This window comes from Monodon monoceros, unplaced genomic scaffold (assembly GCF_005190385.1).
Source record: "Monodon monoceros isolate NGI ecotype Baffin Bay Population unplaced genomic scaffold, NGI_Narwhal_1 Super_Scaffold_16, whole genome shotgun sequence".
Lineage (NCBI taxonomy): Eukaryota > Metazoa > Chordata > Mammalia > Artiodactyla > Monodontidae > Monodon > Monodon monoceros.
The window spans coordinates 33,406,207-33,429,810 of NW_021703772.1; the positions used below are offsets into that span (position 1 = coordinate 33,406,207).

General features: G+C 45.0%; 1 protein-coding gene across 1 annotated transcript in view; it reads right to left on the minus strand.

Annotated features, from left to right (window-relative positions):
* Positions 1 to 23,604, minus strand: part of KIAA2012 (KIAA2012 ortholog) — a 115,980-nt gene that overhangs the window by 20,706 nt on the left and 71,670 nt on the right. Inside the window, exons 14-15 of the mRNA XM_029225674.1 lie at positions 21,878 to 22,015; positions 12,770 to 12,842 (exon numbers count right to left, since the gene is read on the minus strand). Coding sequence (XP_029081507.1) covers positions 12,770 to 12,842; positions 21,878 to 22,015 — 211 coding nt within the window. The remainder of the gene's footprint in view (positions 1 to 12,769; positions 12,843 to 21,877; positions 22,016 to 23,604) is intronic.

Sequence of the window (23,604 nt, forward strand, 5' to 3'; positions counted from 1 at the left end):
TCGAGATTAACCCCTGTTAATACATACAGTTTCCATTCACTTATTTTAAGCTCTTGTACCTTATTATACCGTTGTATAAACTTACCACAGTTTATTTATCCATTTTGCTATTGATGGCTTTTTTATTTCCAGTTTTTTGTGATTACAAACAATGCTGCAATGAACCTTCTTGAGTGAGTCACTGTTCATACATGAAAGAGTTTCTCTAACGTATACCTGGGAATGGACTTGTTGGGTTGCAGGGTATATGCATCTTCAATTTATTGGGTATTTCCAAATTGCTCTGAGTTTCTAAAACTCCATATCCTCATTAATAATGAATATTTACAGACAAAATTTTTTGCTTATCTGGTATATATGAAATATCTCTTTTTCTTTTCATTTGAGTTTTCCTGAGTAGCAAGTTTGACTAAGAAATAAATGGTCATTTATTTAGGTTTCCTCTTCTGTTAATTACCTATTAACATCTTTCACCCATTTTTCATTTGGGTTGATTGTCTTTTTTTAAAAAATTAATTAATTAATTAATTGATTTTTGGCTGTGTTAGGTCTTCGTTGCTGCACGCGGGCTTTCTCTAGTTGCGGCGAGCGGGGGCTACCCTTTGTTGCGGTGCACGAACTTCTCATTGCAGTGGCTTCTCTTGTTGTGGAGCACAGGCTCTAGGTGTGTGGGCTTCAGTAGTTGTGGCACACGGGCTCAGTAGTTGTGGCTCGCGGGCTCCTGAGCACAGGCTCAGTAGTTGTGGCACATGGGTTTAGTTGCTTCGTGTCATGTGGAATCTTCCCCGACTAGGGCTCGAACCCGTGTCCCCTGCATGGGCAGGCAGACTCCCAACCACTGTGCCACCAGGGAAGCCCGGGGTTGATTGTCTTTTGCCTTCTCTATTTGTAGCAGTTTTTGGTGCATTTGGGGTACTAATTCTTTGTTGGTTATATGCACTACAGATATTGTGTTCTAATCTGTATTTGTCTTTTAACTCTGTTTAACATATCAAAAACTTTAATTCTAATATAGTTGGGTTTGTCAATAATTTTCTTTATGGCTTGTGTTTTGAATCATGGGTAAGAAAATTTTCCCTTTCTCAAATTCATAAAGATATTCTTGTATACTTTCTTCTAAAAGATTAAGAATTTTGCTTTTTCACATTTAGATCCTGAATACATCCGTTATTTTGTGAGGTAAGAATTTAAAAAATGGATAACCAGTTATCTGAAAATTATATAGGGAATAATAGCTCATTCTCTCCCCACTGTTTTCTAATACCACTTCTGTCACATTTCATTTCTGTATATGGGTGCATTTATTTCTGGATTCTCCCTTCTGTCTGTCCCTAAGTCAATATCATAGCCTTAAAGTAATTTTTGATATGTGGCTGGGTAAACTCTTCCTCTTTGTTTTTCTTCAAAATTTTATTGGCAGGACTTCCCTCGTGGTCCAGTGGGTGGTCCCCCCCAATGCAGGGGTCCTGGGTTCTATCCCTGGTCGGGGAACTAGATCCCACATGCAGGCTGAAACTAGGAGTTTGCATGCCGCAACTGAGAAGTCCACATGCTGTAACTAAGACCCGGCACAGCCAAAATAAATAAATAAATAAACAACTAACTAACTAACTAACTACTCCAGGGAGACCCATTCATTGGTGGGGACCCCACACTTTAAAAAAAAATTGTATTGGCTATTGTTGACACTTCTTTATGCATTTTGCGATCAACTTATCACGTTCCACCAAAGACCCTACTGGGGATTTTTAAAAATAGAGCTGCATTGAATTTATAGATTAATTTAGGGAGAACTGTCACCTTCAAATCTTTGAACATTATATATAGCACTATATAGAATGTTATATTTATTCAGGCCTACTTTTAGTTAATTTAATAAGATTTTAATGAACGTCTAACACATCTTTTTTTAGATTTATTGCCTTTTAAATTTATTGATATATATGTTTTAAAATTACATTTATTCTGCCTTCCTGTATAATATGTACCACTAGATAACTAAATAGTAGAAGAGAAAAGAAATTTTTTTTGGTAGGAGTTTCCCAAGTAATTCATAACCTTTAATGAATGAATGGATCTGTAGCTGGTGGCATCGTGAAGAGACCAGCAAACATTACATCTCCTGATGGAAGAACACAATGCCCTCCATGAAGTGGTCTTGTGAAAGCCAATCCTGAATCTGATCAAGTCTCTAGATCCAAGTACTAACTTACAGAAAATACAGAAGACAGAGAAACATGTTAAACTATACTTTGAGGATTCAATCAACAAAGTATAGATTGTGGGAAACTCTACAGTAAAAGTCACCCAGTTTCCTGAAAATAAACTAAGTGAGGGGAAAGAAAATAGAAATGAGAAGACTCGATAAATTAAAGGACCCTTAAAAGCCATGTGTCAGGACTTCCCTGGTGGCGCAGTGGTTAAGAATCCGCCTGCCAACGCAGGGGACAGCGGTTCGAGCCCTGGTCTGGGAAGATCCCACATGCCTCGGAGCAACTAAGCCCGTTCGTCAGGACTACTGAGCCTGCGCTCTTAGAGCCCGTCGCAATGAGAAGCCCACACACCGCAATGACGAGTAGCCCTTGCTCGCCGCAACGAGAGGAAGCCCGGGCTGAGCAACGAATACCCAACGCAGCCAAAAATAAATTAAAAAAAAAAAAAAAAAAGGCCGTATCAACCGATTGCAAACAAAGTCTAAAACAATTATAATAATTTTGAGACAATTAGAATGTTGAAAAAACTGATTGGATATTCAATTATGTTAAAGAATAGTTCTAATTTTTAGGTACAATAGCAGTATTACGGTTATGTCAAAAGAGTCTTTTCTTGTCTTTTAAAGATATATACTCAAGTGTATATGGGTAAAATGATATGAGCCTGGAATTTGTTTCAAAATACTATAGAAGGCAGGAAGGAATTGGGAATATAGGTGAACAATATTGGCCAGGAGATGGGTACGTGAAACTCATTGGTGCTGTTCTGTCCACCCTTGTGTATGTTTGGGGTTTTCCATAATAAGAATTATTTTAAAATTGCATTATAAATTGTACTTTATGTTTGCAAATACTATTTTTTTCCACAATTGATTTTTGTTATTGATGTATATTTAGTAATCTTGCCGAATTTTTTTGTTTGTCTTTTAATGGCTTGTCTTTTAATAGCTTTTCTATAGAGGCCCTCGGATTTTTCACATAGGTAATACTATTGTCTGAGAATAATGACAGTGTCATTTCCTCCTTTCTATCCTCTTCCTTTTCTTTTATTTTGCCTACCCTACTGTACTGGTACAATGTTGAATAAGAAGCAATGAGAGAGGGTGTCCTTATCCTAGTCCTGCCTCTAAAGAGACTGCTTCTGAAGTTCTACCATTAAAGTGTGATGTTTACTGCAGATTTTGGTAGGTACTCTTTTTTTTAAAAAATTATCTATTTATTTATTTTTGGCTGCGTTAGGTCTTCGTGTCTGTGCGCGGGCTTTCTCTAGTTGCAGCGAGCAGGGGCTACTCTTTGTTGCGGTGCACAGGCTTCTCGTTGCGGTGGCTTCTCTTGTTGTGCAGCACAGGCTCTATGCGCGGGGGCTTCAGTAGTTGTGGCGCGGGCTCTAGAGCACAGGCTCAGTAGTTGTGGTGCATGGGCTTCGTTGCTCCACGGCATGTGGGATCTTCCCAGAGCAGGGCTCAAACCCATGTCCCCTGCATTGGCAGGTGGATTCTTAACCACTGCGCCACGATGGAAGTCCTTTGGTAGGTACTCTTTATCAAAATCAGGAAGTCCTCTTCTATTCCTAGTTTGATAATTTTAAATCATGAATGGGTGAATTTTATAAATTGATTTTTCTTTTTGCATGTATTGAGATGACCCTAAGTACAGAAACAGATTTTCGAATGTTAGACCATTTTTAATTCTGTGGTAAACTGAATTCAGTCATGGTATATAGATATGTATGTGTGTGTGTGTGTATAATGATTTGATTGGCTAATATTTCATTTAGGAGTTTTGCAGCTTTGATCATAAGTGAGATTGGTCTATAAATTTTCTTCTTATGCTGTTCTTGTCTCTACTTTCAACTGCTTTTTGGTTTTGATGAATTTAGGTCTCAAGTTAGAAATGAGCTTTACTTCCTGCAAGGTGAAGAGAATTTTCAGGGTCAAAGGGCAACAGCTGTATTCTGGGATTCTGGGGTCTTCCCTGGGGTTTCCATCCTGGGCTGAGTGGAGTGAGCCAGAAACAGTCCTAAGGATGTGTCACTTCCCACTATAGAGGAGAACTTTGAAAATACCTTCCATAAGGAGAAATAAAGGAGTAATACTAGAGGATGTAGGTCATCTAGGCCAGCGGTCCCCAACCTTTTTGGCACCAGGGATCGGTTTCGTGGAAGACAATTTTTCCACGGATGGGGGACAGGGATGGTTTCGGGATGATTCAAGCTCATTACATTTATTGTGCACTTTATTTCTATTATTATTACACTGTAATATATAATGAAATAATTATACAACTCACCATAATGCAGAATCAGTGGGAGCCCTGAGCTTGTTTTCACTTGCCACTCACTGATAGGGTTTTGATATAAGTCTGCAAGCAATTGATTTGTTATGGTCACTGTGCAGTCAAACCTCTCTGCTAATGATAATCTGTATTTGCAGCTGCTCCCCAGCGCTAGCATCACCGCCTCAGCTCCGCCTCAGATCATCAGGCATTAGATTCTCATAAGTAGCGCGCAGCCTAGATCCCTCACATGCGCAGTTCACAGTAAGGTTTGCCCTCCTGTGAGAATCTAATGCCGCCACTGATCTGACAGGAGGCGGAGCTCAGGCAATAATGCGAGCGATGGGGAGCAGCTGTAAATACAGATGAAGCTTCACTCGCTCACCTGCCGCTCACCTCGTGCTGTGCCGCTCAGTTCCTAACAGGCCACGGACCGCTACTGATCCGTGGCCCAGGGGTTGGGGACCCCTGATGTAGGCTGATAAGAACTAGCGGACTATGCTGAAGCCAGTACCAGGGCTCCAGATAGCAGAGCCTGGCAGTGTAGGGTGACTGTGCAGGCCTCACGCAGAGAGGAAGTGAGGAGCCCCAACCCATGTTGTGAGGTGGCCCTTTGCAGTAGTGCCATCTTCCAGGCTGTGGATTCTGACGTAATGGCAGTGCCTCAACTCCTGGGCACATATTTCTTGTCTCCTTATTTTCTCCCCAGCATTAAGAGAAATTTTTGCATCACTGGCTGCTTCACTTCTTGGCACAGATTGGGCAGTCATTATACTTGCTCCTTTTTTTTTAAAAAAAAAAATTTATTTATTTTATTTTTGACTGTGTTGGGTCTTTGTTGCGGCCTGTGGGATCTTTGGTGCGGCATGCAGGCTCTTTGGTTGTGGCCCGCGGGCTCTTCATTGTGGTGTGCAGGCTTCTCTCTAGTTGTGGCATGCAGGCTCAGTAGTTGTGGCACTTGGGCTCTCTAGTTGTGGCTCACGTGCTCAGTAGTTGTGGTGAGTGGGCTTAGTTGCTCATCAGCATGTGGGATCTTAGTTCCCCGACCAGGGATAGAACTCGTGTCCCCTGGAGGGTGGATTCTTAACCACTGGACCACCAGGGAAGTCCCCACTTGCTCCATTTGGAGCTGTTTATTCCTGGAGTCAGGAACTGCCCCTGAGGAAACGCTTTCAAAACCAAACTAAATTGAACTAAACTAAACACCTACAGACACTGAGTTGAGAGAGACTTGGGTTACCTTGGTTTTAATAATTAGCCACGATTTTGCATAATTCTCCTGGCTTCTAGACCTCAGTTTCCTTTATCTACAATATAAAAGAACTTCTAGAGATTCTAAATAATCTCCAAGTTTCATGCTGGCTTTCAAAAAATGCTGCCATTATTTTGTGGTATTTCTTCTACCTTGTAACGATTTCCTAATCAGAAACACATGGATGGCTCTCTTAAAGAGCCAGGGGCTTGGAGTCATAGAAACCTGGGTTCATATCTCAGCTCCTTCACTTATTGGCTGTGTGACCTTGGGCTATTTACCTAACCTCTCTGAGCCTCATTTGCCTCATCTGTGAAATATGGATAATGTACTTTACCTCATAAGGTTGTGGTGAGGATAAAATAAGATAAAAGTACAAAAAAGAAAGTACCTAGCAAAGAGTCTTTCTGCAGAGTAAGTGCCAAAAATTCCTTCCCTTTTCTCCACCCAAGTGACGATGTGTGGAAAACTAGCCAAAAGATAAGCTTTATAAATTTAAAAGTTTAAATTGTTTGTCTGGCACTTCAAGGTGTTTCCCGTTTGCCTGCCTCCCACCTCTTCCCTAGAGTCTAAGTCGGCCTGTTTGGTAGATTTTGAGACTGTCTAGCTCTGTGAGTCTCCACCCGGGCCTGGGATCCGCAGGAGGTGCCGGCGGGTAGCGACATCACAAGCTACCGCAGAGAGGAGAAGAAAAGACTAACAGATGCGGCCCGGAGAGCCGACCCTTTGGGGCAAGCCGAGCCTGGAGTCCCGAGCTCGCTGCAAGGAGCTCCGTTTGCAAGGAGGTCAGAGGCGACAGGTGGAGACGGCCTCGCGCTGGCGGAGCGGCGGCGCCGGGCGGGCACTGGCGGGAGAGCGGGCGCCGCCGGCCCCTGGAGCCGCCGGTCGGGGGCGGGAGACGATGGAAGGCGCGCCCCGCCGCCGCCTGCTGGGACCTTTCGTCCTCTCCTCGCTCCCCCGATTTGCCACACTTTTTCTTTTTCTTTTTGAAAAACTTGCCTGAAGATTCTCTTCATTTCGATTTCTCCACTTTATATGTGTGTGAAGCATTTCTTCTCTATTTCCCCTTGACCTTTTTGCTTTCTCGCCCTTTACCTACCAGAACTCCAGGATCCGCAAACGCTCCTTTTGGTAACTGTTAACAACCAGACTTGATCTCTACAGATGGAGTCTGGGAGGTCAGTCAGCTCTGGAGCCTCGCCTCTGCCCAGCTCTGTGACCAAGGACATGTTGCTTAACCTCACTGTGCCACAGTGTTCTCATCTGGCAAATGGAGATAATAAGAGCTCCTTCTTTACAGGATTGTTATAAAAGTTAAATGAAACAATTTACAGAAAATGCTTAGCCTGATGCCTGGCACACAGTGAGTGTGAACTGCTACCCCTGTCTTAATGGCTTCACTGCAAATGCACTCTGGGTTCACTAAACTCCTTCCATCATGTCCAGCATCACCTCCTCCAGGGAGCCCTCCCTGACTTTTCCCTGTCTCTCCCATGCTGGTCTGGATCAGTTGTCCTTCCTGTGTTCTCTGGGAACGCTAAACACATTGAACACAGAGGTGGTTCTAACCATGCCTGCCCAGGTCTGGCTCCTCTATTAGAGTGGGAGCTTCATAAGGAGTGTGTCTCATCCAACCACAGAGGGCCTGGCACTCAGTAGGGGATCAGCAAACGGTCCCTAAGTAAATGAAGGCAATTTCCATTCATGCAGCGAGTGGTTAAAGACCTAAGAAGGCCTGAACCTGGGGTCTGAACCCTGGAGCTGTCTCAGCGCTAACACTGAGACTTCCACTCTTCCCCTTAACAGAAACAATCCCAAGGTCACTGAGTCATAGGAAATGAGAGGAAGAGATTGGAAGATCAGTTTTGTTATTTTCTGATGAGGAAGTGGAAGCCTAGAGAGGCCAGCAGGCCTCTTGTGGCCTCATGCCCGTACAGGAGGACCGTGGTGAAGACTGTTCTCAGTCTTGACCCGCTGGGCTCTTACTCACTGGCCGCTGTGGCTGAGCCTGGGCCCCCGTGCAGCATGGGGACTGCTGGTCTCTTTCGAGACTCTCTTGGTCAGGGCCCACCCAAGGGTGACTGGGGTGGCAGAGCTTTACGTGCGACACACTGAAATGGTGGCTGGCTTTCCCTGGGAGCAGGTGTAGTGGAAGGAGCTTGGGAAGGAGGCCCAGCCCCAGTCCTGGCTCTGCTGCTTATTGCTTATCACTGTGCAACCCTGGTGAGTCATAGATGCAAAGAGCATGAGGGTGGGATGGGGACTGAGAGATTATCCAACCCACCGCCATGGTTTATGGAAAAGGAATCCACAGCTCAGAGAAGTTATGTGTCCTAGACTACGGGCCTAATCAAAGGCAGAGCTGGTAACTGAACTGATATCTGTCGAATCTGAAACCCAGGGTCCTCAGTGAGTCTATTCCAGGGTTTCCCAAATAATAATGGACACACGAGTCACTTGAAGGTCTTGTTAAAGCACAGGTAGGTCTGGGTGAGACCCCAGATTCTACGTTTCTAACAAGGCCCCAGGTTCTAGCTAGAAAGGGTCTAGACCAGTGAGTCTCACCTTCTAGCTCTACTATGATGAAACTACTTAGTGCACTAGCCACCGAATAGACCGGCCTTGTCGGGTTAATGAAGGCATGGCAACTAGTGGGCCCCTCACCTGGAAGCCAGTGGGGCCAGCGCCCTCCTCACCTGCTCGTCCTTCCCCAACAGCGTTATTCATTCACGACCCCTGTTGGCTGCTTCTGTGTCTTTGGTGGAGATGCAGGTCCTGGCTGGTGGCTCTGGGTCTGTGAGTGCACCCCTTTTGGAGGACTTGGACCTTGCTAACACTTGCAGGCACTGTTTCTTCACAGGGTGTGTGCCAGGCCCAAAGTTGAGTCTTCGCTGCAAGCTCTTGAGGGTAGGAACCTTGGTTTTGTCATCTCTGAATCTCTTGAATACTCATTCATTCCTCCATTCACTGGATTCATTCGTCTATGGAACATTGCTAGGCCTGGCTAACTAAGGCGCAGTCCTTGTCCTCAAGAAACATACATAATACATGGGCTATAAAGTGGTACTTAGTGGTTGCCCAATAAGCATGTGTGAAATTGAATTACGCTTTGGTGCTCTGGGGGAAGTGGCAGTGTCGTCAAGTGATAGAGAGGGCAATGGAGAGCAGCTGGTATTGGCCTCTTCCTAGAAAGGGCTTGTTTTCAAAGAAGGGTGTCTGGTTCCTTAGGCAGTTCCCATTGGGGTCAGTGGAAATGACAGCACTGAAGCCTCACAGGAGTCTCTGCGCTTTTCAAAGTTATCAGGCAAATTCACAAATGCATTATAATTTTTAGCTCTCCCTTTGACGCTGTAAAGACCGATAGAGGAAACCGGGATGCTCTAGCTCCTCTTCTCAGGCAAGTCACAGAGGGGGCGCCTAAAACACGCATGGTGTCTGCAGCAAACAGAGAAATGACCCACCATGGTGACTCTGAGTCCACGAGGTAGGAAAGCGGTAGCATCTGCAAGACAGAGCCATCTACCCACACGTGGCAGAGATGCTAACTGCCACCTAATGTCCATTCCGCTCGAGTCTTAGCTTGGCACGTGAACACCCAGCAAGAGACTTTATTCCCCAGCCTCGCTCGTAGGAGGCCAGCGGATATGAGCAGAGGTGGAAGAGGTGTGAGTCCAGAATCAGGCCCTTAAAAGGCAGCTGTGCCTTTTCCTCTCCTGCCCTGCAGGGTGAGGGAAAAGCTGAGCCAGCTTTGACCATGCAGACAAGGGTGATAGCAAAGGGGGTGGCAGAGAGACGGTAAGAGAGAAAGAGCCTGGGTCCCTGGACAGCCCTGTGGAGCGGAGCTGTCCTATCGCCTGCCTGCCAGCTTGGACTCTTCCATGAGACAGAAGTAAAACTTCCATCTCGTTTGAAGTCACTTTATTTTGGTCTTTGTTAGAACCAACGTCCTAACTACTACATATCTGTCTCTTGAATAAAGCAATGACGCTCTGAGCCTTTTTTTTCCTGGTAGAATAGAAATGGCTCATTGGTTTCTAGGGTTTTCTGTGAGACTTGCCTTTTGTCCCCCACCCCCCATTGTTTCAGGCTACTCACTAGGGACCCTCTGCACTCATGCAGGGCTCCCCAAATCTCTCAAAGCTATTGATAATATCTTAAGTTCTGCCACATTCCGAGGGGTTATGTCACTACTGCAACATAACCTCATTCAGATTGGGTCTGTTGCCCACCCCTGGACTTAAGTAAGAGGAGGACTTACGCAGAGGACTCAGCCAGTTCCCCAAGAGCAAGCAATCCCACCTCCACTCCCTGCAATTGAGACTGATTTGGAAAGTAAATAAAGCATCGTGTTACATCATGTTATCAACTTAGAACAAGTCTCTCCTGATAAGGCTACTAAAATTAAGGTTTTTAAGAAACAGACTAATACCTAACCTTTAGTGAGCACTTACTGTGTGCCAGGCATTCTTATAAGCACATTACATGTATTAACTCCTTTATGTCACAACCACCCCACAAGATAAATACTATTAGTATCTCCATTTTACAGATGTAGAAAAAAGATGCCCAGAGAAGTTTGGTAACTTACTCAAGGCCACACAGTTAGCAAGTGGTGGAACCAGGATTTGAACCCCGGGACTCAGACTTGATAATAGATGCTCTTGATCACTGTGATGCTGCCTAAACAGTGTCCTCCAATCCTCCTACTTCCATTATATTTAAAAGAACAGATTAAATTGAGTCACTGCCAAATTCAGAGAACTAAATTCTGGAAGCAAGGCCCAGGGCAGTGGTTCTCAAAGTGTGGTCCTTGGACCACTAGCCTCAGAATCACTGAGGAACTTAATAAAATTTCAAATTCTATGACCTCAGCCCAGATCTAGTGAATCAGAAACTCTGGAGGCAGGGCCCAGACATCTTTATTTTTATAAGCCTTCCAGGTGGTTCTGAGGCACACCGAAGTCTGAGAACCGTTGGCCTAGTAAATAAACAAGAACTGAAACAAGAATGGAAATTATGTTCTTTCCTATGACTTTGGGGGTGGGAAAGAGAGGCAGAAAGAAAAGTTTTGTATTTAAAATGAGCAATTTCCCAAACCCTCTCTGAAGGTTGCTGATTTGACCTATCTTGTGAAAACTTGCATGCTGTATTCTCACCAAGTCCAAGACTCATGCTTTTCTCATTGGATGTGGCCCTGGCTCACTGCTTATAATTAATCTTATAGATCACTACTTAATTTAGAGTAGGAAAACAATCCTGACAATTAGTCGTAAGATCTATGAAGGGAAAATTGATCCTTAAATAGTTAAAAAAAAATTCCTTGGCACTCCCGCCTTTTTTTCCCTTCAAAGATTTGAAATTCTTTTTAAACATTAGCATTTGTCATTCGGGACAGGCAAATGCCTTCTTTAATTTTCTGTGGTGATATTTCACTGCGTTAAAGTCTGTCTGAATAACCTTTATGGAACTCAGCTGGGCCTCTCTCTCTCTGTCAGGAGACAGGAAATCTGTTCTGACTGACTTGGTCATTGCTTAGATTTGGCCGTGTTCTACACTGCCTAAAACCTCCACTGCACTTGGCCAAGACCTTGGGGCCTCTTCGGTGCTCACAATCTAGACATGTGATTTACGATATGGAAGATCTGAAGACTGGAACACATTTCCCTGGCTATTGTCACTCAGCTTTGGAAATGGAGGTGGTGAGAGACCTATGTCAGCAGAAACCTTGCTTAAAAGTTTGACCGAACACAGGGATCAGGCTACCATAATATTTTGTCTGATATCCAGAAACAGTGAAATTTTTTTTTGCGGTACGCGGGCCTCTCACTGTTGGGGCCTCTCCCGTTGCAGAGCACAGGCTCTGGACGCGCAGGCTCAGCGGCCATGGCGCACGGGCCCGGCCGCTCTGCGGCGTGTGGGATCTTCCCGGACCGGGGCACGAACCCGTGTCCCCTGCATCGGCAGGCGGACTCTCAACCACTGCGCCACCAGGGAAACCCGGGCAGTACTGTTTTCAACCTCAGTTGAGGACTCTGAGGCGGGGATGTGAAGGCAGAGGTAGTCCTATTCCAGAGCCCATGCTCTCTACTCAGCTGCCCAGATCTGCTGCTGCTAGCCTATATAGAGCACCTTATAGGACTTAGAGGAAGGCATTCCAGTAGAAGGGCCAAGTAGGAAAAGGAGCCTCCTTTGGGTGGATGCACCCAGTGCTGGAGTGCGTGGCTCAGGGTGCACAGCACAGGCTGGATTTCAGCCCCTCTCTCTCCCTCTGCTGGACGCCTTTGTACAGTGAACGACAAGCGCAACTCTGGCTGGCAGGCCCTGCATCCACTCCTTGAGAATACATCTCTCACACATCTGTTTCCACTCCTGCAAGAAGCAATGAGGATAAAGACCAGCTCTGCTACCTGGGACTAGCTAACTGCAGCATCACGTAGCATGCCCAGGTGACCCCAGGGAAGAGCTTAGAGTCCAGTTCAGGGTATCAAAATATGAACTATGCCAAAAAGCCCAGTTGTGGGCCCAGTCTTTCCAAGAATCATCCTGATTATCAAATGCAGCATCATTTTTGGAGGAAGTCACACTCAAGGAGCTCTGGCCACCCAGAGCTGTGGGCGACAGGGGCTGGGTCTCTAAAGATGCTGGTCCCCCCTCTGTGGAATGTTAACCCTCTAGGCAGAGAACCTCAGCTCCCTCACTTGCATATCCAAGAGCCTATGAAAGCAGGAGAAGCCAGAGGTAGAGGTGCCTGTGGGACCTTTTTGTAATGCCCCAAAGTCTCCACTCTCTTCTATCAATCTGCAGCTGCTGGCGGGAAATAAATCTTTCAATAAGTCCAAGGACATACAAGCATGTTACCATCAGCTGGCTTGTGATACAGTAAGAGCACATCAGAGTCTGTATTCTGACTTCCAACCCATGACCTGAGAGGAAATGGAAGGGTCATTCCTCATTAACATCTTTGAACAGTGCAAAGTTCATCCCACAATTATTGCAATCAGACTATAAAACCCAACCCAGCTGTTTCTACCTTGAGGGCCTGGGTGATTTTCTCTGAGGGGTCCTCCAGGTTCTTCATGATAGTCCAGTTCATCTCCACTTTCCTGTTAGGTTAACAACAACAATAAACACATGAGACAGAATAAGTACCAGCACTCCTAGGGTCCATATGCCCTTCGGTCAAAGGGGATCCAGTCTTCTTAGTTGTCTCTTCTTCTTTGTCTATCTGTTTTAACTCGTGTCCAAGAATTCTGCTGCCAGCGTGAAGGGCCCTGAAGAGCCAGGTGGGCTTAGCAGTGGCCTTGAGCACCGTCCTTATCTGTCCTCCTCTGTGGGAGGCTTGTCCCATCCATCAGAGCAGTGCTCCATGCCTGGCATATGTGGGAAAAAGAATGTCACAGGCAAAGGCCGACTGGCAGAAGGCAACAGAGTACCTCTAGGGATTTGAGGGAGGTCCAGTGTGACCAGAGCAGAGATGGGGTGAAGTGGGAAGGGTGGGGAGGACTCAGACTCTCAGGGCCTTGGAGGTAGTTTAAGGATTTTGGCCTTTACCTTGAAAACAAATGGAAGGCACTGAGGGTTTAAAACAGGGCAGCAAAAGGATCAGATTGGCCTTTTGTAGGGCTTCCAGGATTACCACGGATAAGGTTCCTTTTTTTTTTATTTAAATAAATTTATTTATTTACTTTCAGCTGCGGTGGGTCTTCGTTGCTGTGTGCAGGCTTCAGTAGTTGTGGCACATGGGGTCAGTAGTTGCGGCGCAGGGGTTTAGTTGCTCCGTGGCATGTGGGATCTTCCCAGAGCAGGGGTCGAACCCGTGTCCCCTGCATTAGCAGGCAGATTCTAAACCACTGTGCCAACCAGGGAAGTCCCCAGATTAGGTTTCTTATCACATGGAATCCCCTCTTCCTTCTTTCTCTGAGTCACACAAGCTGCTTGCAATCCCACCACCCAGAAATCTCTATAACGATGGTCTTCAACCCTGGCTGTGTCTTAGAATTATTTGTGAAGCTTAAAAAAAAAAAAAAAGAAAGATTCCTAGGACCTAACCCCAAATGTTAAAATCAGACTTTCTGGATGGAGCTGGGGCATTTTTAAGGCTTCTTGGGTGATTCCGTCGTGCAGCCAGGATTGAGAACCATGGGTCTTCTCTAGAGGATTGGAAGAACAGCTCTTCAGTTGCCAAGGAAACGTGGCAGGTAGAGTCAGTGACTCAAGTAAAGCCCTCAGTGTTTGATAAGGCCAGCTCTTGGCCTTTGTCACCTGGATCTCTGGTTAATCCACAGCTTCATTTCAGCTGTGGAGAAGGAATCTGAGGGCCCTAGAAGCCTCTCCTGGGACTGAAGTTCCTCACCCTTTAGTTGACAGTTTTCCTCTTTATTATCAAATACCCCAGCTGCTTTGGAAAGACACAGTTATCTGCTCATTTGTTTGACATTCTCTTCTTGCTTGATGGCTTTTTGCCCCGTGTTTCTCACTCGTTAGCTTAGTGTTTGCCGCTGATGAGATATTCTGACGTAAAAAAACCTAAAACAGCTATAAGCAATTTTCTTTCTTTTGCATTTATCTCTTTGGAGACAAAGCACATTTGGCCTGATGCAATAAAAAAAAAAAAAATCATGTCTGAATAAATGGAAAGTTTTTAAAAAAATGATTGCAAGAAAAACCTGCCTCAGTCCAGTAAACTGCAAAGTTAGAAGACTAGAAAAGAGATAAATTTTTAAAAATTCTGTTTATAAATCCTTTTAGCCTAACAGGAAATTGGATTAAAAGGGAGAAACAAGCTTCCTCTTTTGGAAGAATTTCAAAGCTCAGAAGAATAAAACTTGAGTCTTCACAACATGCAGCTATGAGCCTTCAGGGACAAGAAATATTCTTCTCATTTCACAGACGGGGAGATGGAGGCAGAGAGAGTTGGGGATTTGGAAAGAATCTTTTGATGAGTCCCTGTGAGAAAAAGAAGTACAGTAGTCTTAATTTGAAAGTCTGGGGAATTCCCTGGTGGTCCAGTGGTTAGGGCTCTGCGCTTCCACTGCCAGGGACCTGGGTTCAATCCCTGGTCAGGGAACTAAGCTCCCACAAACCACGCTGCTGTGAGGTCTTAAAAAAAACCACATTCTGCCTATTGCTTAGAAAAGTGTCAAAAAGCTATCATTTTTTACATATACAAGCACACATGTGAAAAGACTTATACCTAAGGTCATTCGTTGCAACAGATTGGAAACAACTTACGTATCCCATCAATGGGGGATGTTTTAAATAAATTATGGTAATTTACACAATGGAATACAATGCAACCATTAAGAAGCATCTCTTAATGAATTAACAGAACTCCAAGATATAATAAGTAAAAAAAAGTAAGACTGTGAGCAATGTGTATAATATATAAAAGCATGTATAAAATGTCTCTGTCTATTTTTCTACCTGTATTGGACTGTATATGCATACTACAACTCAGGAAGGGTACACAGGAAACTAGCATCAGTGGTGTCCAAGGGGGAGGGAACCCAGCTGGGAGACATACCCTTTTATACTTAAATTGTTTAAACTTCCTGAGTATATTTCGGATTCAAGATTTGAATTGAAAAAACTAAAACTAAAAAGTGACAGCAGTCTGCCACTTTTAATGAGTTATAGAGGTAATGACTGAAACACAGGCAATAATACTTGGTGAGTGAGCAAAACAAGCTGAAGGACTGAAAATTCAAATCCCAGCTCTGTTATTCTGGCCAAGTCATTTGCTCTTCATCTCTACATTTGGCTTATGAATATTTATTGGGTGTCTGTTGTGTGCCAGGTACTGTGCCGGGCGCCGGGGGCACAAAGCTGAAAGATCTATTTGTAAGAAACTCAGTGACTTGTAGAGAAACAGGAAATCTCACTGTCGCCATGCAGTGTGATAAATGCTGTGACAGATTATGACAGGTTTCTGCAGGACCTCACGGGAGGTGAAGCTAAGTTAGGCTGGGAAGGTTGGTTTACCAGTGGACATGGTGCTAAGTCTTGCAGAGAAGGGGAGGTTAGGGCAGTTCCCGCAGAGGAAGGAGCATGTACTGGCTGGGGGGCGCATTCTGGTGTGGCTGCAGGGCCCGGACAGTGGGAATCAGACACGGGCCAGATCTTCCAAGTCGCAGTCTGGAGTTTTAAAAAGATATTCATTTGTTCTATTTTTCTATTTATAAAAGAAATACATTTTTGATGCCAGAATTAACCGGAACGCCAACGGGGACGTGGTAGGGAATTTCAAGCAAACCAGTGGTATGACTGAGCTGTATTTAGAAAGAGCGCTGGCAACAGGGTGGTGTTATAGGTCTGGGGCGGGGTGGGGTGCGTGGGGATAGTAACAAACACTTTGTAAACACAAACTGTAGCACTGAAACCAGACAAGAGAGACAGTTGCCTGAATGGTTGTGGTGCAGATCCTGGAGTCAGACTGCCTGCCCTGAAGCCCTGATCCTGTACTTCATGCCTTACAGGTCACGCGAGGTACTTAATCCCTGAACCTCAGTTTCTTCAACTGACACGGGCTGGGCCAGGTGGCCTGAAGTTCTCATCTGTCCCTGGAGAACCTTCCACTGGTCCTGCCCTCTCCCCTCACACACAGCGCCCTATCTGAGCATGGTACTTCTAGGTTCACCGCAGGCTTCGGGAAGGAACTGCTGGGAGGATGGGGAATGCCGAGCCGGAGGTGGGGCTCCAGGGGGCTGTATGTGCTGTATGACCTATCATTGAACCTCAACCTCTCCATCTGTGAAATGGGGGTAATGATAAATTTTGTACGAGTTCTTGAAAAGCTAAATTAGGAAAATACATTTAGACATTCTGTGTAACATATGTAACACATACATCTAAATGACTAATTTCAATGCCTTCTTAATGCTGGAAGGAAATCAGTATCTCATTTGTGAGTGTCAACTTTAAGGTCGTACAAATTTTCTTGTGTATTAAAAAGATCCCACACCTATTCTTTTTTTTTTTTTCGGTACGCGGGCCTCTCACTGTTGTGGCCTCTCCCACTGCGGAGCACAGGCTCTGGAAGCGCAGGCTCAGCGGCCATGGCTCACGGGCCCAGCCGCTCCGCGGCATGTGGGATCTTCCTGGACCGGGGCACGAACCCGTGTCCCCTGCATCGGCAGGTGGACTCTCAACCACTGCGCCACCAGGGAAGCCCTCACACCTATTCTTTAATAAAGAAAACGGATTTATGAAAGTCATAAGGTATCTTGTGTTATTAAAATATTGTCTCTTCTCCTCTCCCAGGTTCTGAAGCCAGAACAAAGAAGTACAATTAAATTCTTCTCAGGAACAGGATAGGCCTAATCAATATCAGGAATTGTGGGTTTGGTGGCTTTGAATCCTAGTTCCGTCTGCTGCCAGCCACATCACCCTTGGTCCTCTCATCTCGCCAATCCTCAGTTTCCTCATTTGCATGGTGGTGAACTGCACACTTAACAGGAAGGGGGTTGGGGAAATTAAATAATGTTTAATATGTGAGAGGCCTGGCTCTTGGCAGGGACCAGTGAATGTTTCTTTCTTTCTCTCTGTGAACTGAACCCTTTATAGATATGAACATACTTTGAAAATTATTATTTCATGTAATTCTCACCTCACTGCTGAGAGGCATGTATGGAGGTCCCAGCATTATTATCTCCAATTTTACTAAAGAGGCAGCGGAATCCCAGATGCATTACAAGGTTACTCAGAGTCAGAGAAAACCCAGGGCTTCCCAACTGCTGGTCAGATACTTTAATACTGATAATAGTCTACTTAATCCTGGGCTTCCTTCTTTGGGGACTGTAACAGACTCAATGCCCTGAAATTTTTTCCTGGCGAAATTATTATTCAAGTGTCCTTGAATCATTGCATCTCGAAACCAGCTTGTGATCCCTTTGCAGCTCTCCTGCTGGTGGTCAACAAAGCTGGTTTCAAGGACTCTAGGCACTAGAACTTGCCTCCTGAGGGGCCTGCTCCATCTTAGGACAACATCTTGAGCCCAACATTGTTTTGCTGTTACTTCTCACTGAAATCCATGCTGTCTTTTCCCCACATGACCACAGGATTCAGTGGCAGTGACAGCCATCCTCTGCTTGGTGGCATGTGCCCACACCTGCCTGCATAAGTAAAACGCAGGGCTGGCCCCAAACCAGGGGCAGGGGACTGTTCAAAGTACCTGATTTCAGGCAGGTTCCTCTGCCTTGATTTGAGGGTACCAAGTGATAACTGCCTGTGTGAATGCTGTGAGGTGGAACTTATTTCTCATTCTTCACATCTTCTGGGCATAACATACATACTCTTTGATGTCAATGTTGAGTATAAGCATATTCAATTCTGTATCTAGCATTAATTGGCATTATTGCTATTTTCTTCCCCACTACCACGAACCCTGATAATTTATTAAAATTCCTGGGGGAAAAAAAATCTCTACCTTAATTTATTCATCAATTACCATTTCTTTTTCAAAAACAGATTTTTAGGGCTTCCCTGGTGGTACAGTGGTTGAGAGTCCGCCTGCCGATGCAGGGGACACGGGTTCGTGCCCCGGTCCGGGAGGATCCCACATGCCGCAGAGCGGCTGGGCCCGTGAGCCATGGCCGCTGAGCCTGCGCTTCCAGAGCCTGTGCTCCGCAGTGGGAGAGGCCACAACAGTGAGAGGCCCGCGTACTGCAAAAAAAAAAAAAAAAATTTTAAAAAACATGGTTCAATTTTTACGTGAACCCAGATGTACTCTGGATCGTGTTTCCCCATGTCTAAGCGTGATACGGATTATCCTATAAAATGGGCTAATAGCATTGCCTTCAGTGTTATCAATAGGTTTTTAAATTTGAGGAGGGTTCCACGTGTAATAACTGAGAAATGAATGAGTCTCTCCTATAGCAACCTGTGCCTGCCTCTGCCATAACACTGTGCTGATATTATCTGCTTCTTGTTTATCTTCCTCTTAGATTATAGGCTCCTTGGAAGGCCAGGGATGGAGATGATTCATCTCTGTGTTCTCAGTGCCTAGCACAGTGTCTGATATACAATGGATGCTCAATATATGTTGTCTGAAGGAAAGTGGATGATCATTGGGAGAGAAAGCTTTATGTTGGGTCCACAGAATGCAGGTGGGAGTGAGGGGAAGGGCAGAGTACTGGAGAGTCAGAAAATATTCCTGCAACAGACTGGATGAGTGCACAGGGATGGAATTTTCTAGAAGGAGCTGTGCTGGATGCTTAGCTAATGTGGTAGGCAGTGCTTTTGATTGGATAGGACTCAGTTGGGGTCTGCAGGGTTGAAAACATGGGACCCGGAGCACGGCTGCCTGACTTTGAATCTTGTTTCTGCCATATTCCAACTGTATGTCATGTGAGAAGTTACTTCAGCTCTCAAGACCTTAATTTTCTCATCTGTAAAATGGGATAACACTACCTACTTCTTAGATTCGTTTTTTGAGTTAAATGAGTTCTTGCATGTAAAACTTAGAACAAAGCCTGGCATGGAGTAAGTTCATTTATGTTAGCAATTGTGATTATTTACATCTCTTTCCATTTTCCTTTTCTGCCTCAATATTTTTATTTCTTACCCTCATCCCCTGAAATGTGTACTGCTTCCAACATGCACCAGGAAAAAATGAATGAAATGTCCTGTGACTAGGCAGGAAATGCACAAATGAAATGTGTAGACTGAATTGGACAGCCTGTATGCCTTTCTTGATTTGAACTCTCCATCCTTTGCTGTACAATCCTGAGATTTGTGTCTTTCTACAAGGCACTCCCTAAGAATCTGGGAGCTACCGTGTCAACAAGGAGAAGGTCTATCTAGGGGGAGCTGTTAACACTGAACATTTGCAAGAAAAGATATAGTCTTTGGGGCAAGGACTGGTCTGGGAGTCAGAAAGTCTAGCGTGTCCCCATGAGTCTCATGTAGAAGCAGGCTAAGTAACAATTTCTGTGAGTCTTAAAAAGGGTGCACTGGAAAGCGGGCCTTAGGGATAACAATGCCTTTCCTTCTACAAGGAAAAGGACGCCAAAGTTGCTGGATGAAAAAGTGTAATACAAAAGCATTGTGGACACTAAATACACAAAAAATTATTGTAAAATTCCTCACTTGCAGCTTCTAGAGGCTCCATAAATATTTTATTATTTCCATAGCAACTATCAATTTACTATATATGTTGCCTGGAGCAGGACAAGGATTTATCTGTTTCGTTTGCTGTTGTATCTCAAATGCCCAGAAAGTGCCGGACACATATTAGGTAGTAGATGCTCATTATGGGTTGAATGAATGAATAGTGGTAATGATGATATCTCATCCCAGGAAGTACCAACCATAATTCTTCAAGCCCTGAGGGAAGAACCAAACTGTTGCTAAGTAAACGAAAAGGATAGTTTCATTAATATAAGTGTTTTGGGATGAACCGTGTTCCTCCAAAATTCATATGTTGAAGTCTACCCTCAGTACCCCAGAATGTGACCGTGTTTGGAGACAGGATCTTTAAAGAGGTAAAATGAGGTCATTAGGGTGGGCTGTAATCCAATATGACTGGTGTCCTTATAAGGAGAGGAGATTAGGACACAGACTGCATGTAGAGGGAGGACCATGTGAAGACACATAGAGAAGATGGCTATCTATTGACACAAGCAATGAGAAAGGCCTCGGAAGAATTCAACTCTGCTGACACCTTCAGCCTGGACTTCTAGCCTCCAGAATTGTGAGAAAATAAATTTCTGTTGTTTAAGCCATCCAGTCTGTGGTACATTGTTGTGGTGACCCTAGCAAGCTAATACAATGAGTAATGAATCAAGGTAATTATTTTGAATACTTGTAGCAAAAATCTTTTGTTTTGCTCCCCAGAATCGTTATCTTATTCAACTTTTAGGTTTTCTTTTTTTCCTTTTTGAGACACTCCTCCCCTCCCTCCTATGAGTTCCTGTGGCTCCAGGCTGGGAAAATCAGAGTATTCCATTCCCCTGGCCATGGCGATTCATTTGCATACAGGCATGTGACCCAAGTTGGCCCAACGATTTAGAAAACAGAAGCTCATGGCTATCTTGCAACCATGGGGAAAGAGCCTATCTAAGAGGAAACAGGAAAGCAGAGCCCAGCCATGGAGAGGGACAGATTTGGGGCAAATACATGACTCTTAAACAAAGCCCCACCTTGCAGAGCTGGGATTGGGGTCGTCCAAAGAAGAGGTAACCTAAGAACTTTGGATCAGTGAGTTTAGGAGGGTGACCCTCACGACCTTGGAAGTCCCTGCCAGTCTATAGCACTGGATAGTGCCACCATCAAGAACCCCATGAGTATTTGGTTTCTTCTCCTTTGTTTTTGTCTTTCTTAGTCACTTCTTATCAAGGGCCTGGGATGTTGTCCTCGAGGGTAGGATGAAGGATCTGAGATCCTTCCATGCCAAGACTTGCTTTGTTCCTGATCAATTTCATATATTCCAAGGTCATATATTTCCTGTTCATTCACCTCCGAGGGGGCAAAGAATGGGGAGAAAGAAGGTTTTAAGCCAGAGGGCTGTGGGATGAAAAGGGGGTCAATTCATGGATCATTTAGGAAGCGTCTTCCATGTGCCAGGCGCTGTTAGATGCTGGGGCAGGAAGGCATATTGCAAAGATGGACAAATGCCATCCCCACCACAGGAGCTCTCAGTACCCTAAGCTGGATACAAAGCTGAGCTTGGGAGAGTAATGAACTCCTAGAGAGCAGAAAACAGGGTCAGACATCCAGAAGAGGATTGGCAGTTGCCTTCTAAATGGTTAACTCAAGTATTAGTCTTCCCTGTAGTAGGAATATCAGCTCTACCAAGTGACGGTGGTAAAACAGTAACTATTATTTTAGCTACTGTCAAGATAAAATGAATTATATTTGCCTGTTTTATGAGTGGTTCAAGGTTATCCTTTCTCCTCTCTGTTCCCTGTCCTCCCTCAACCGAACCAGACACCCAACTGACTTGTCCCCGATGGCTGCCTGTGATTACTGTCCTAATTTGTTCTCTCTTCATGTGCTACAAACTGCCTATTTTCTGTCCCTTCTGATAAAGCAAGATCTCTGAGGGACTTCTGAAGCTGTTTTTGTACCATGCAGAAGTGCATTAACTGGAATTCCTGTGTGTGTGTCTATAAAACCCCTAGTCTTCTCAGTGTGAGAGCACCTTCAGGAACGGCGTCATGTCGATGTGCAGCTTACGCGTGTAAAATTCTTTTCTGTTTGAACATATCAGCCCTTTATTTATACAACTTTGAGGCTCTCCTGTCTTCTGAGCTGCTGCCTCCAAGGACTGCTGGGCTCCCTGTGAAGAGAAGCAGAAAGCCCCACTTTCATAGGAATGATACACAGTGTGACAAGAGCTAGTCCGAATCCCCAAATATTTATAGAAAGCAATTCTTCATCGTTGAAACACTAATTGTAACACCTATTTTTACCATGGAAGACACAGGGGATCCATATGTATAGAGAATAACCCGAGTTTGGTTAATAATTCATACCTGGGGTTGGCGTAATGGGAAAGTGGGAAAAGGGACCTTATGTTCGAGGGTAGTACTCATTTTATTTAATCCTCTCAACAACCCTGCAAGGCACGTATTGTTATTCCCATTTTGCAGGTGAGGAACTGGAGGCTCTGGGAGGTTAAGTCACTTGCCCAAAGCCATACAGCTGTTAAACGGTAGAGCCGAAATCATGGACTGCCTAAAACTCCTTTTTTAATGAGGTCTTTTTTGATACATCTACAGCTTCTATGAACAGTTATCAAACCTGCCTTGCAGCAAATAAAGTTATATCAAGATTCCAGTTTATTCCCAAATTTAAAATGTATTTGGTGTGTTAGAAAGAGTGATTTGAACAAATCTAGCAGAGAGGGAAGGAAGAATGGGCCGTTGGAGGAGTCCGGGAGGCCCTGGGGGCTCTCCCACCTCCTGTCGCCACAACATGCAAATGGTGTCACGCCTCAGAGCGACAAAGTATAATCTGAACTTGCTTTCCAGCCCATGCCCCATACTGCAACCTAGGTGATCTTTCTGGATGCAGACTGGACCACATCATTCTTCAAAGGTCCTTACCCTCAGGATGAAGGCCAACCTTCTTAAAAGGCTTATAAGACCCTTCCTGCCTGGCCCTGGACTGTCTTTCCTATCTCATTCCATCATTCAACAAATATTTATTGAATGCTTGTTCTATGCCCAGGAGAGAGGATATGGCAGTGTAAGAAGCAGACAGAAGTCTTCACTCTCAGGAAAACTGCACATACATCCTACTGAGGGGGAAGAGAAGCGAACAGGTGGCACATAAGTAATGTCTGAAGGTGATTCGTGATGTAGAGAGAAATAAAGCAGAGAGGGGAGTGAGGAGTAGCTGGCGAGGGTGGGTGGCGGCGGCAATTTTAAGCAGTCAAGGGCCCCTCTTCCCACCTGCCCTGGCAAGAGAGCAGTGTTAGCGCAAAGCCCGCAAGAAGGCGAGGGAAGTTTCTGTAGGGCTCTCTGCAGGAAGTTTTGACCTCGCTGTGGGAATAGCAAGTTCAGAGGGCTGCCATCAACATTGACCCTTGCTTCAGTTCCTGGAGCAAGGCTGCCCGCATGCCCTTCCCTCCCTGGGAAACACACCCCTCCCTTCTAACTCCTCTGCATCCTTCAGGTCTGGCTCATCTGTGCTTCCCATGACAACCCAGAGAACTGAGCCCTTCCCACCGTTGCCCAGAGTGACACTCATGCTTGTACAGCCACCTCTCCTCCACACTAGGCTGTAAGCTCCATGAGGGCGGGAACCACAACTATCCTGTTTCCAAATAGCTGCAGTGCCAGGCACAGAGTCTGGAAATGAGTACACACTTGATACGTACTTTCAGAATACACACTTGATACATACTTTCAGAATACACACTTG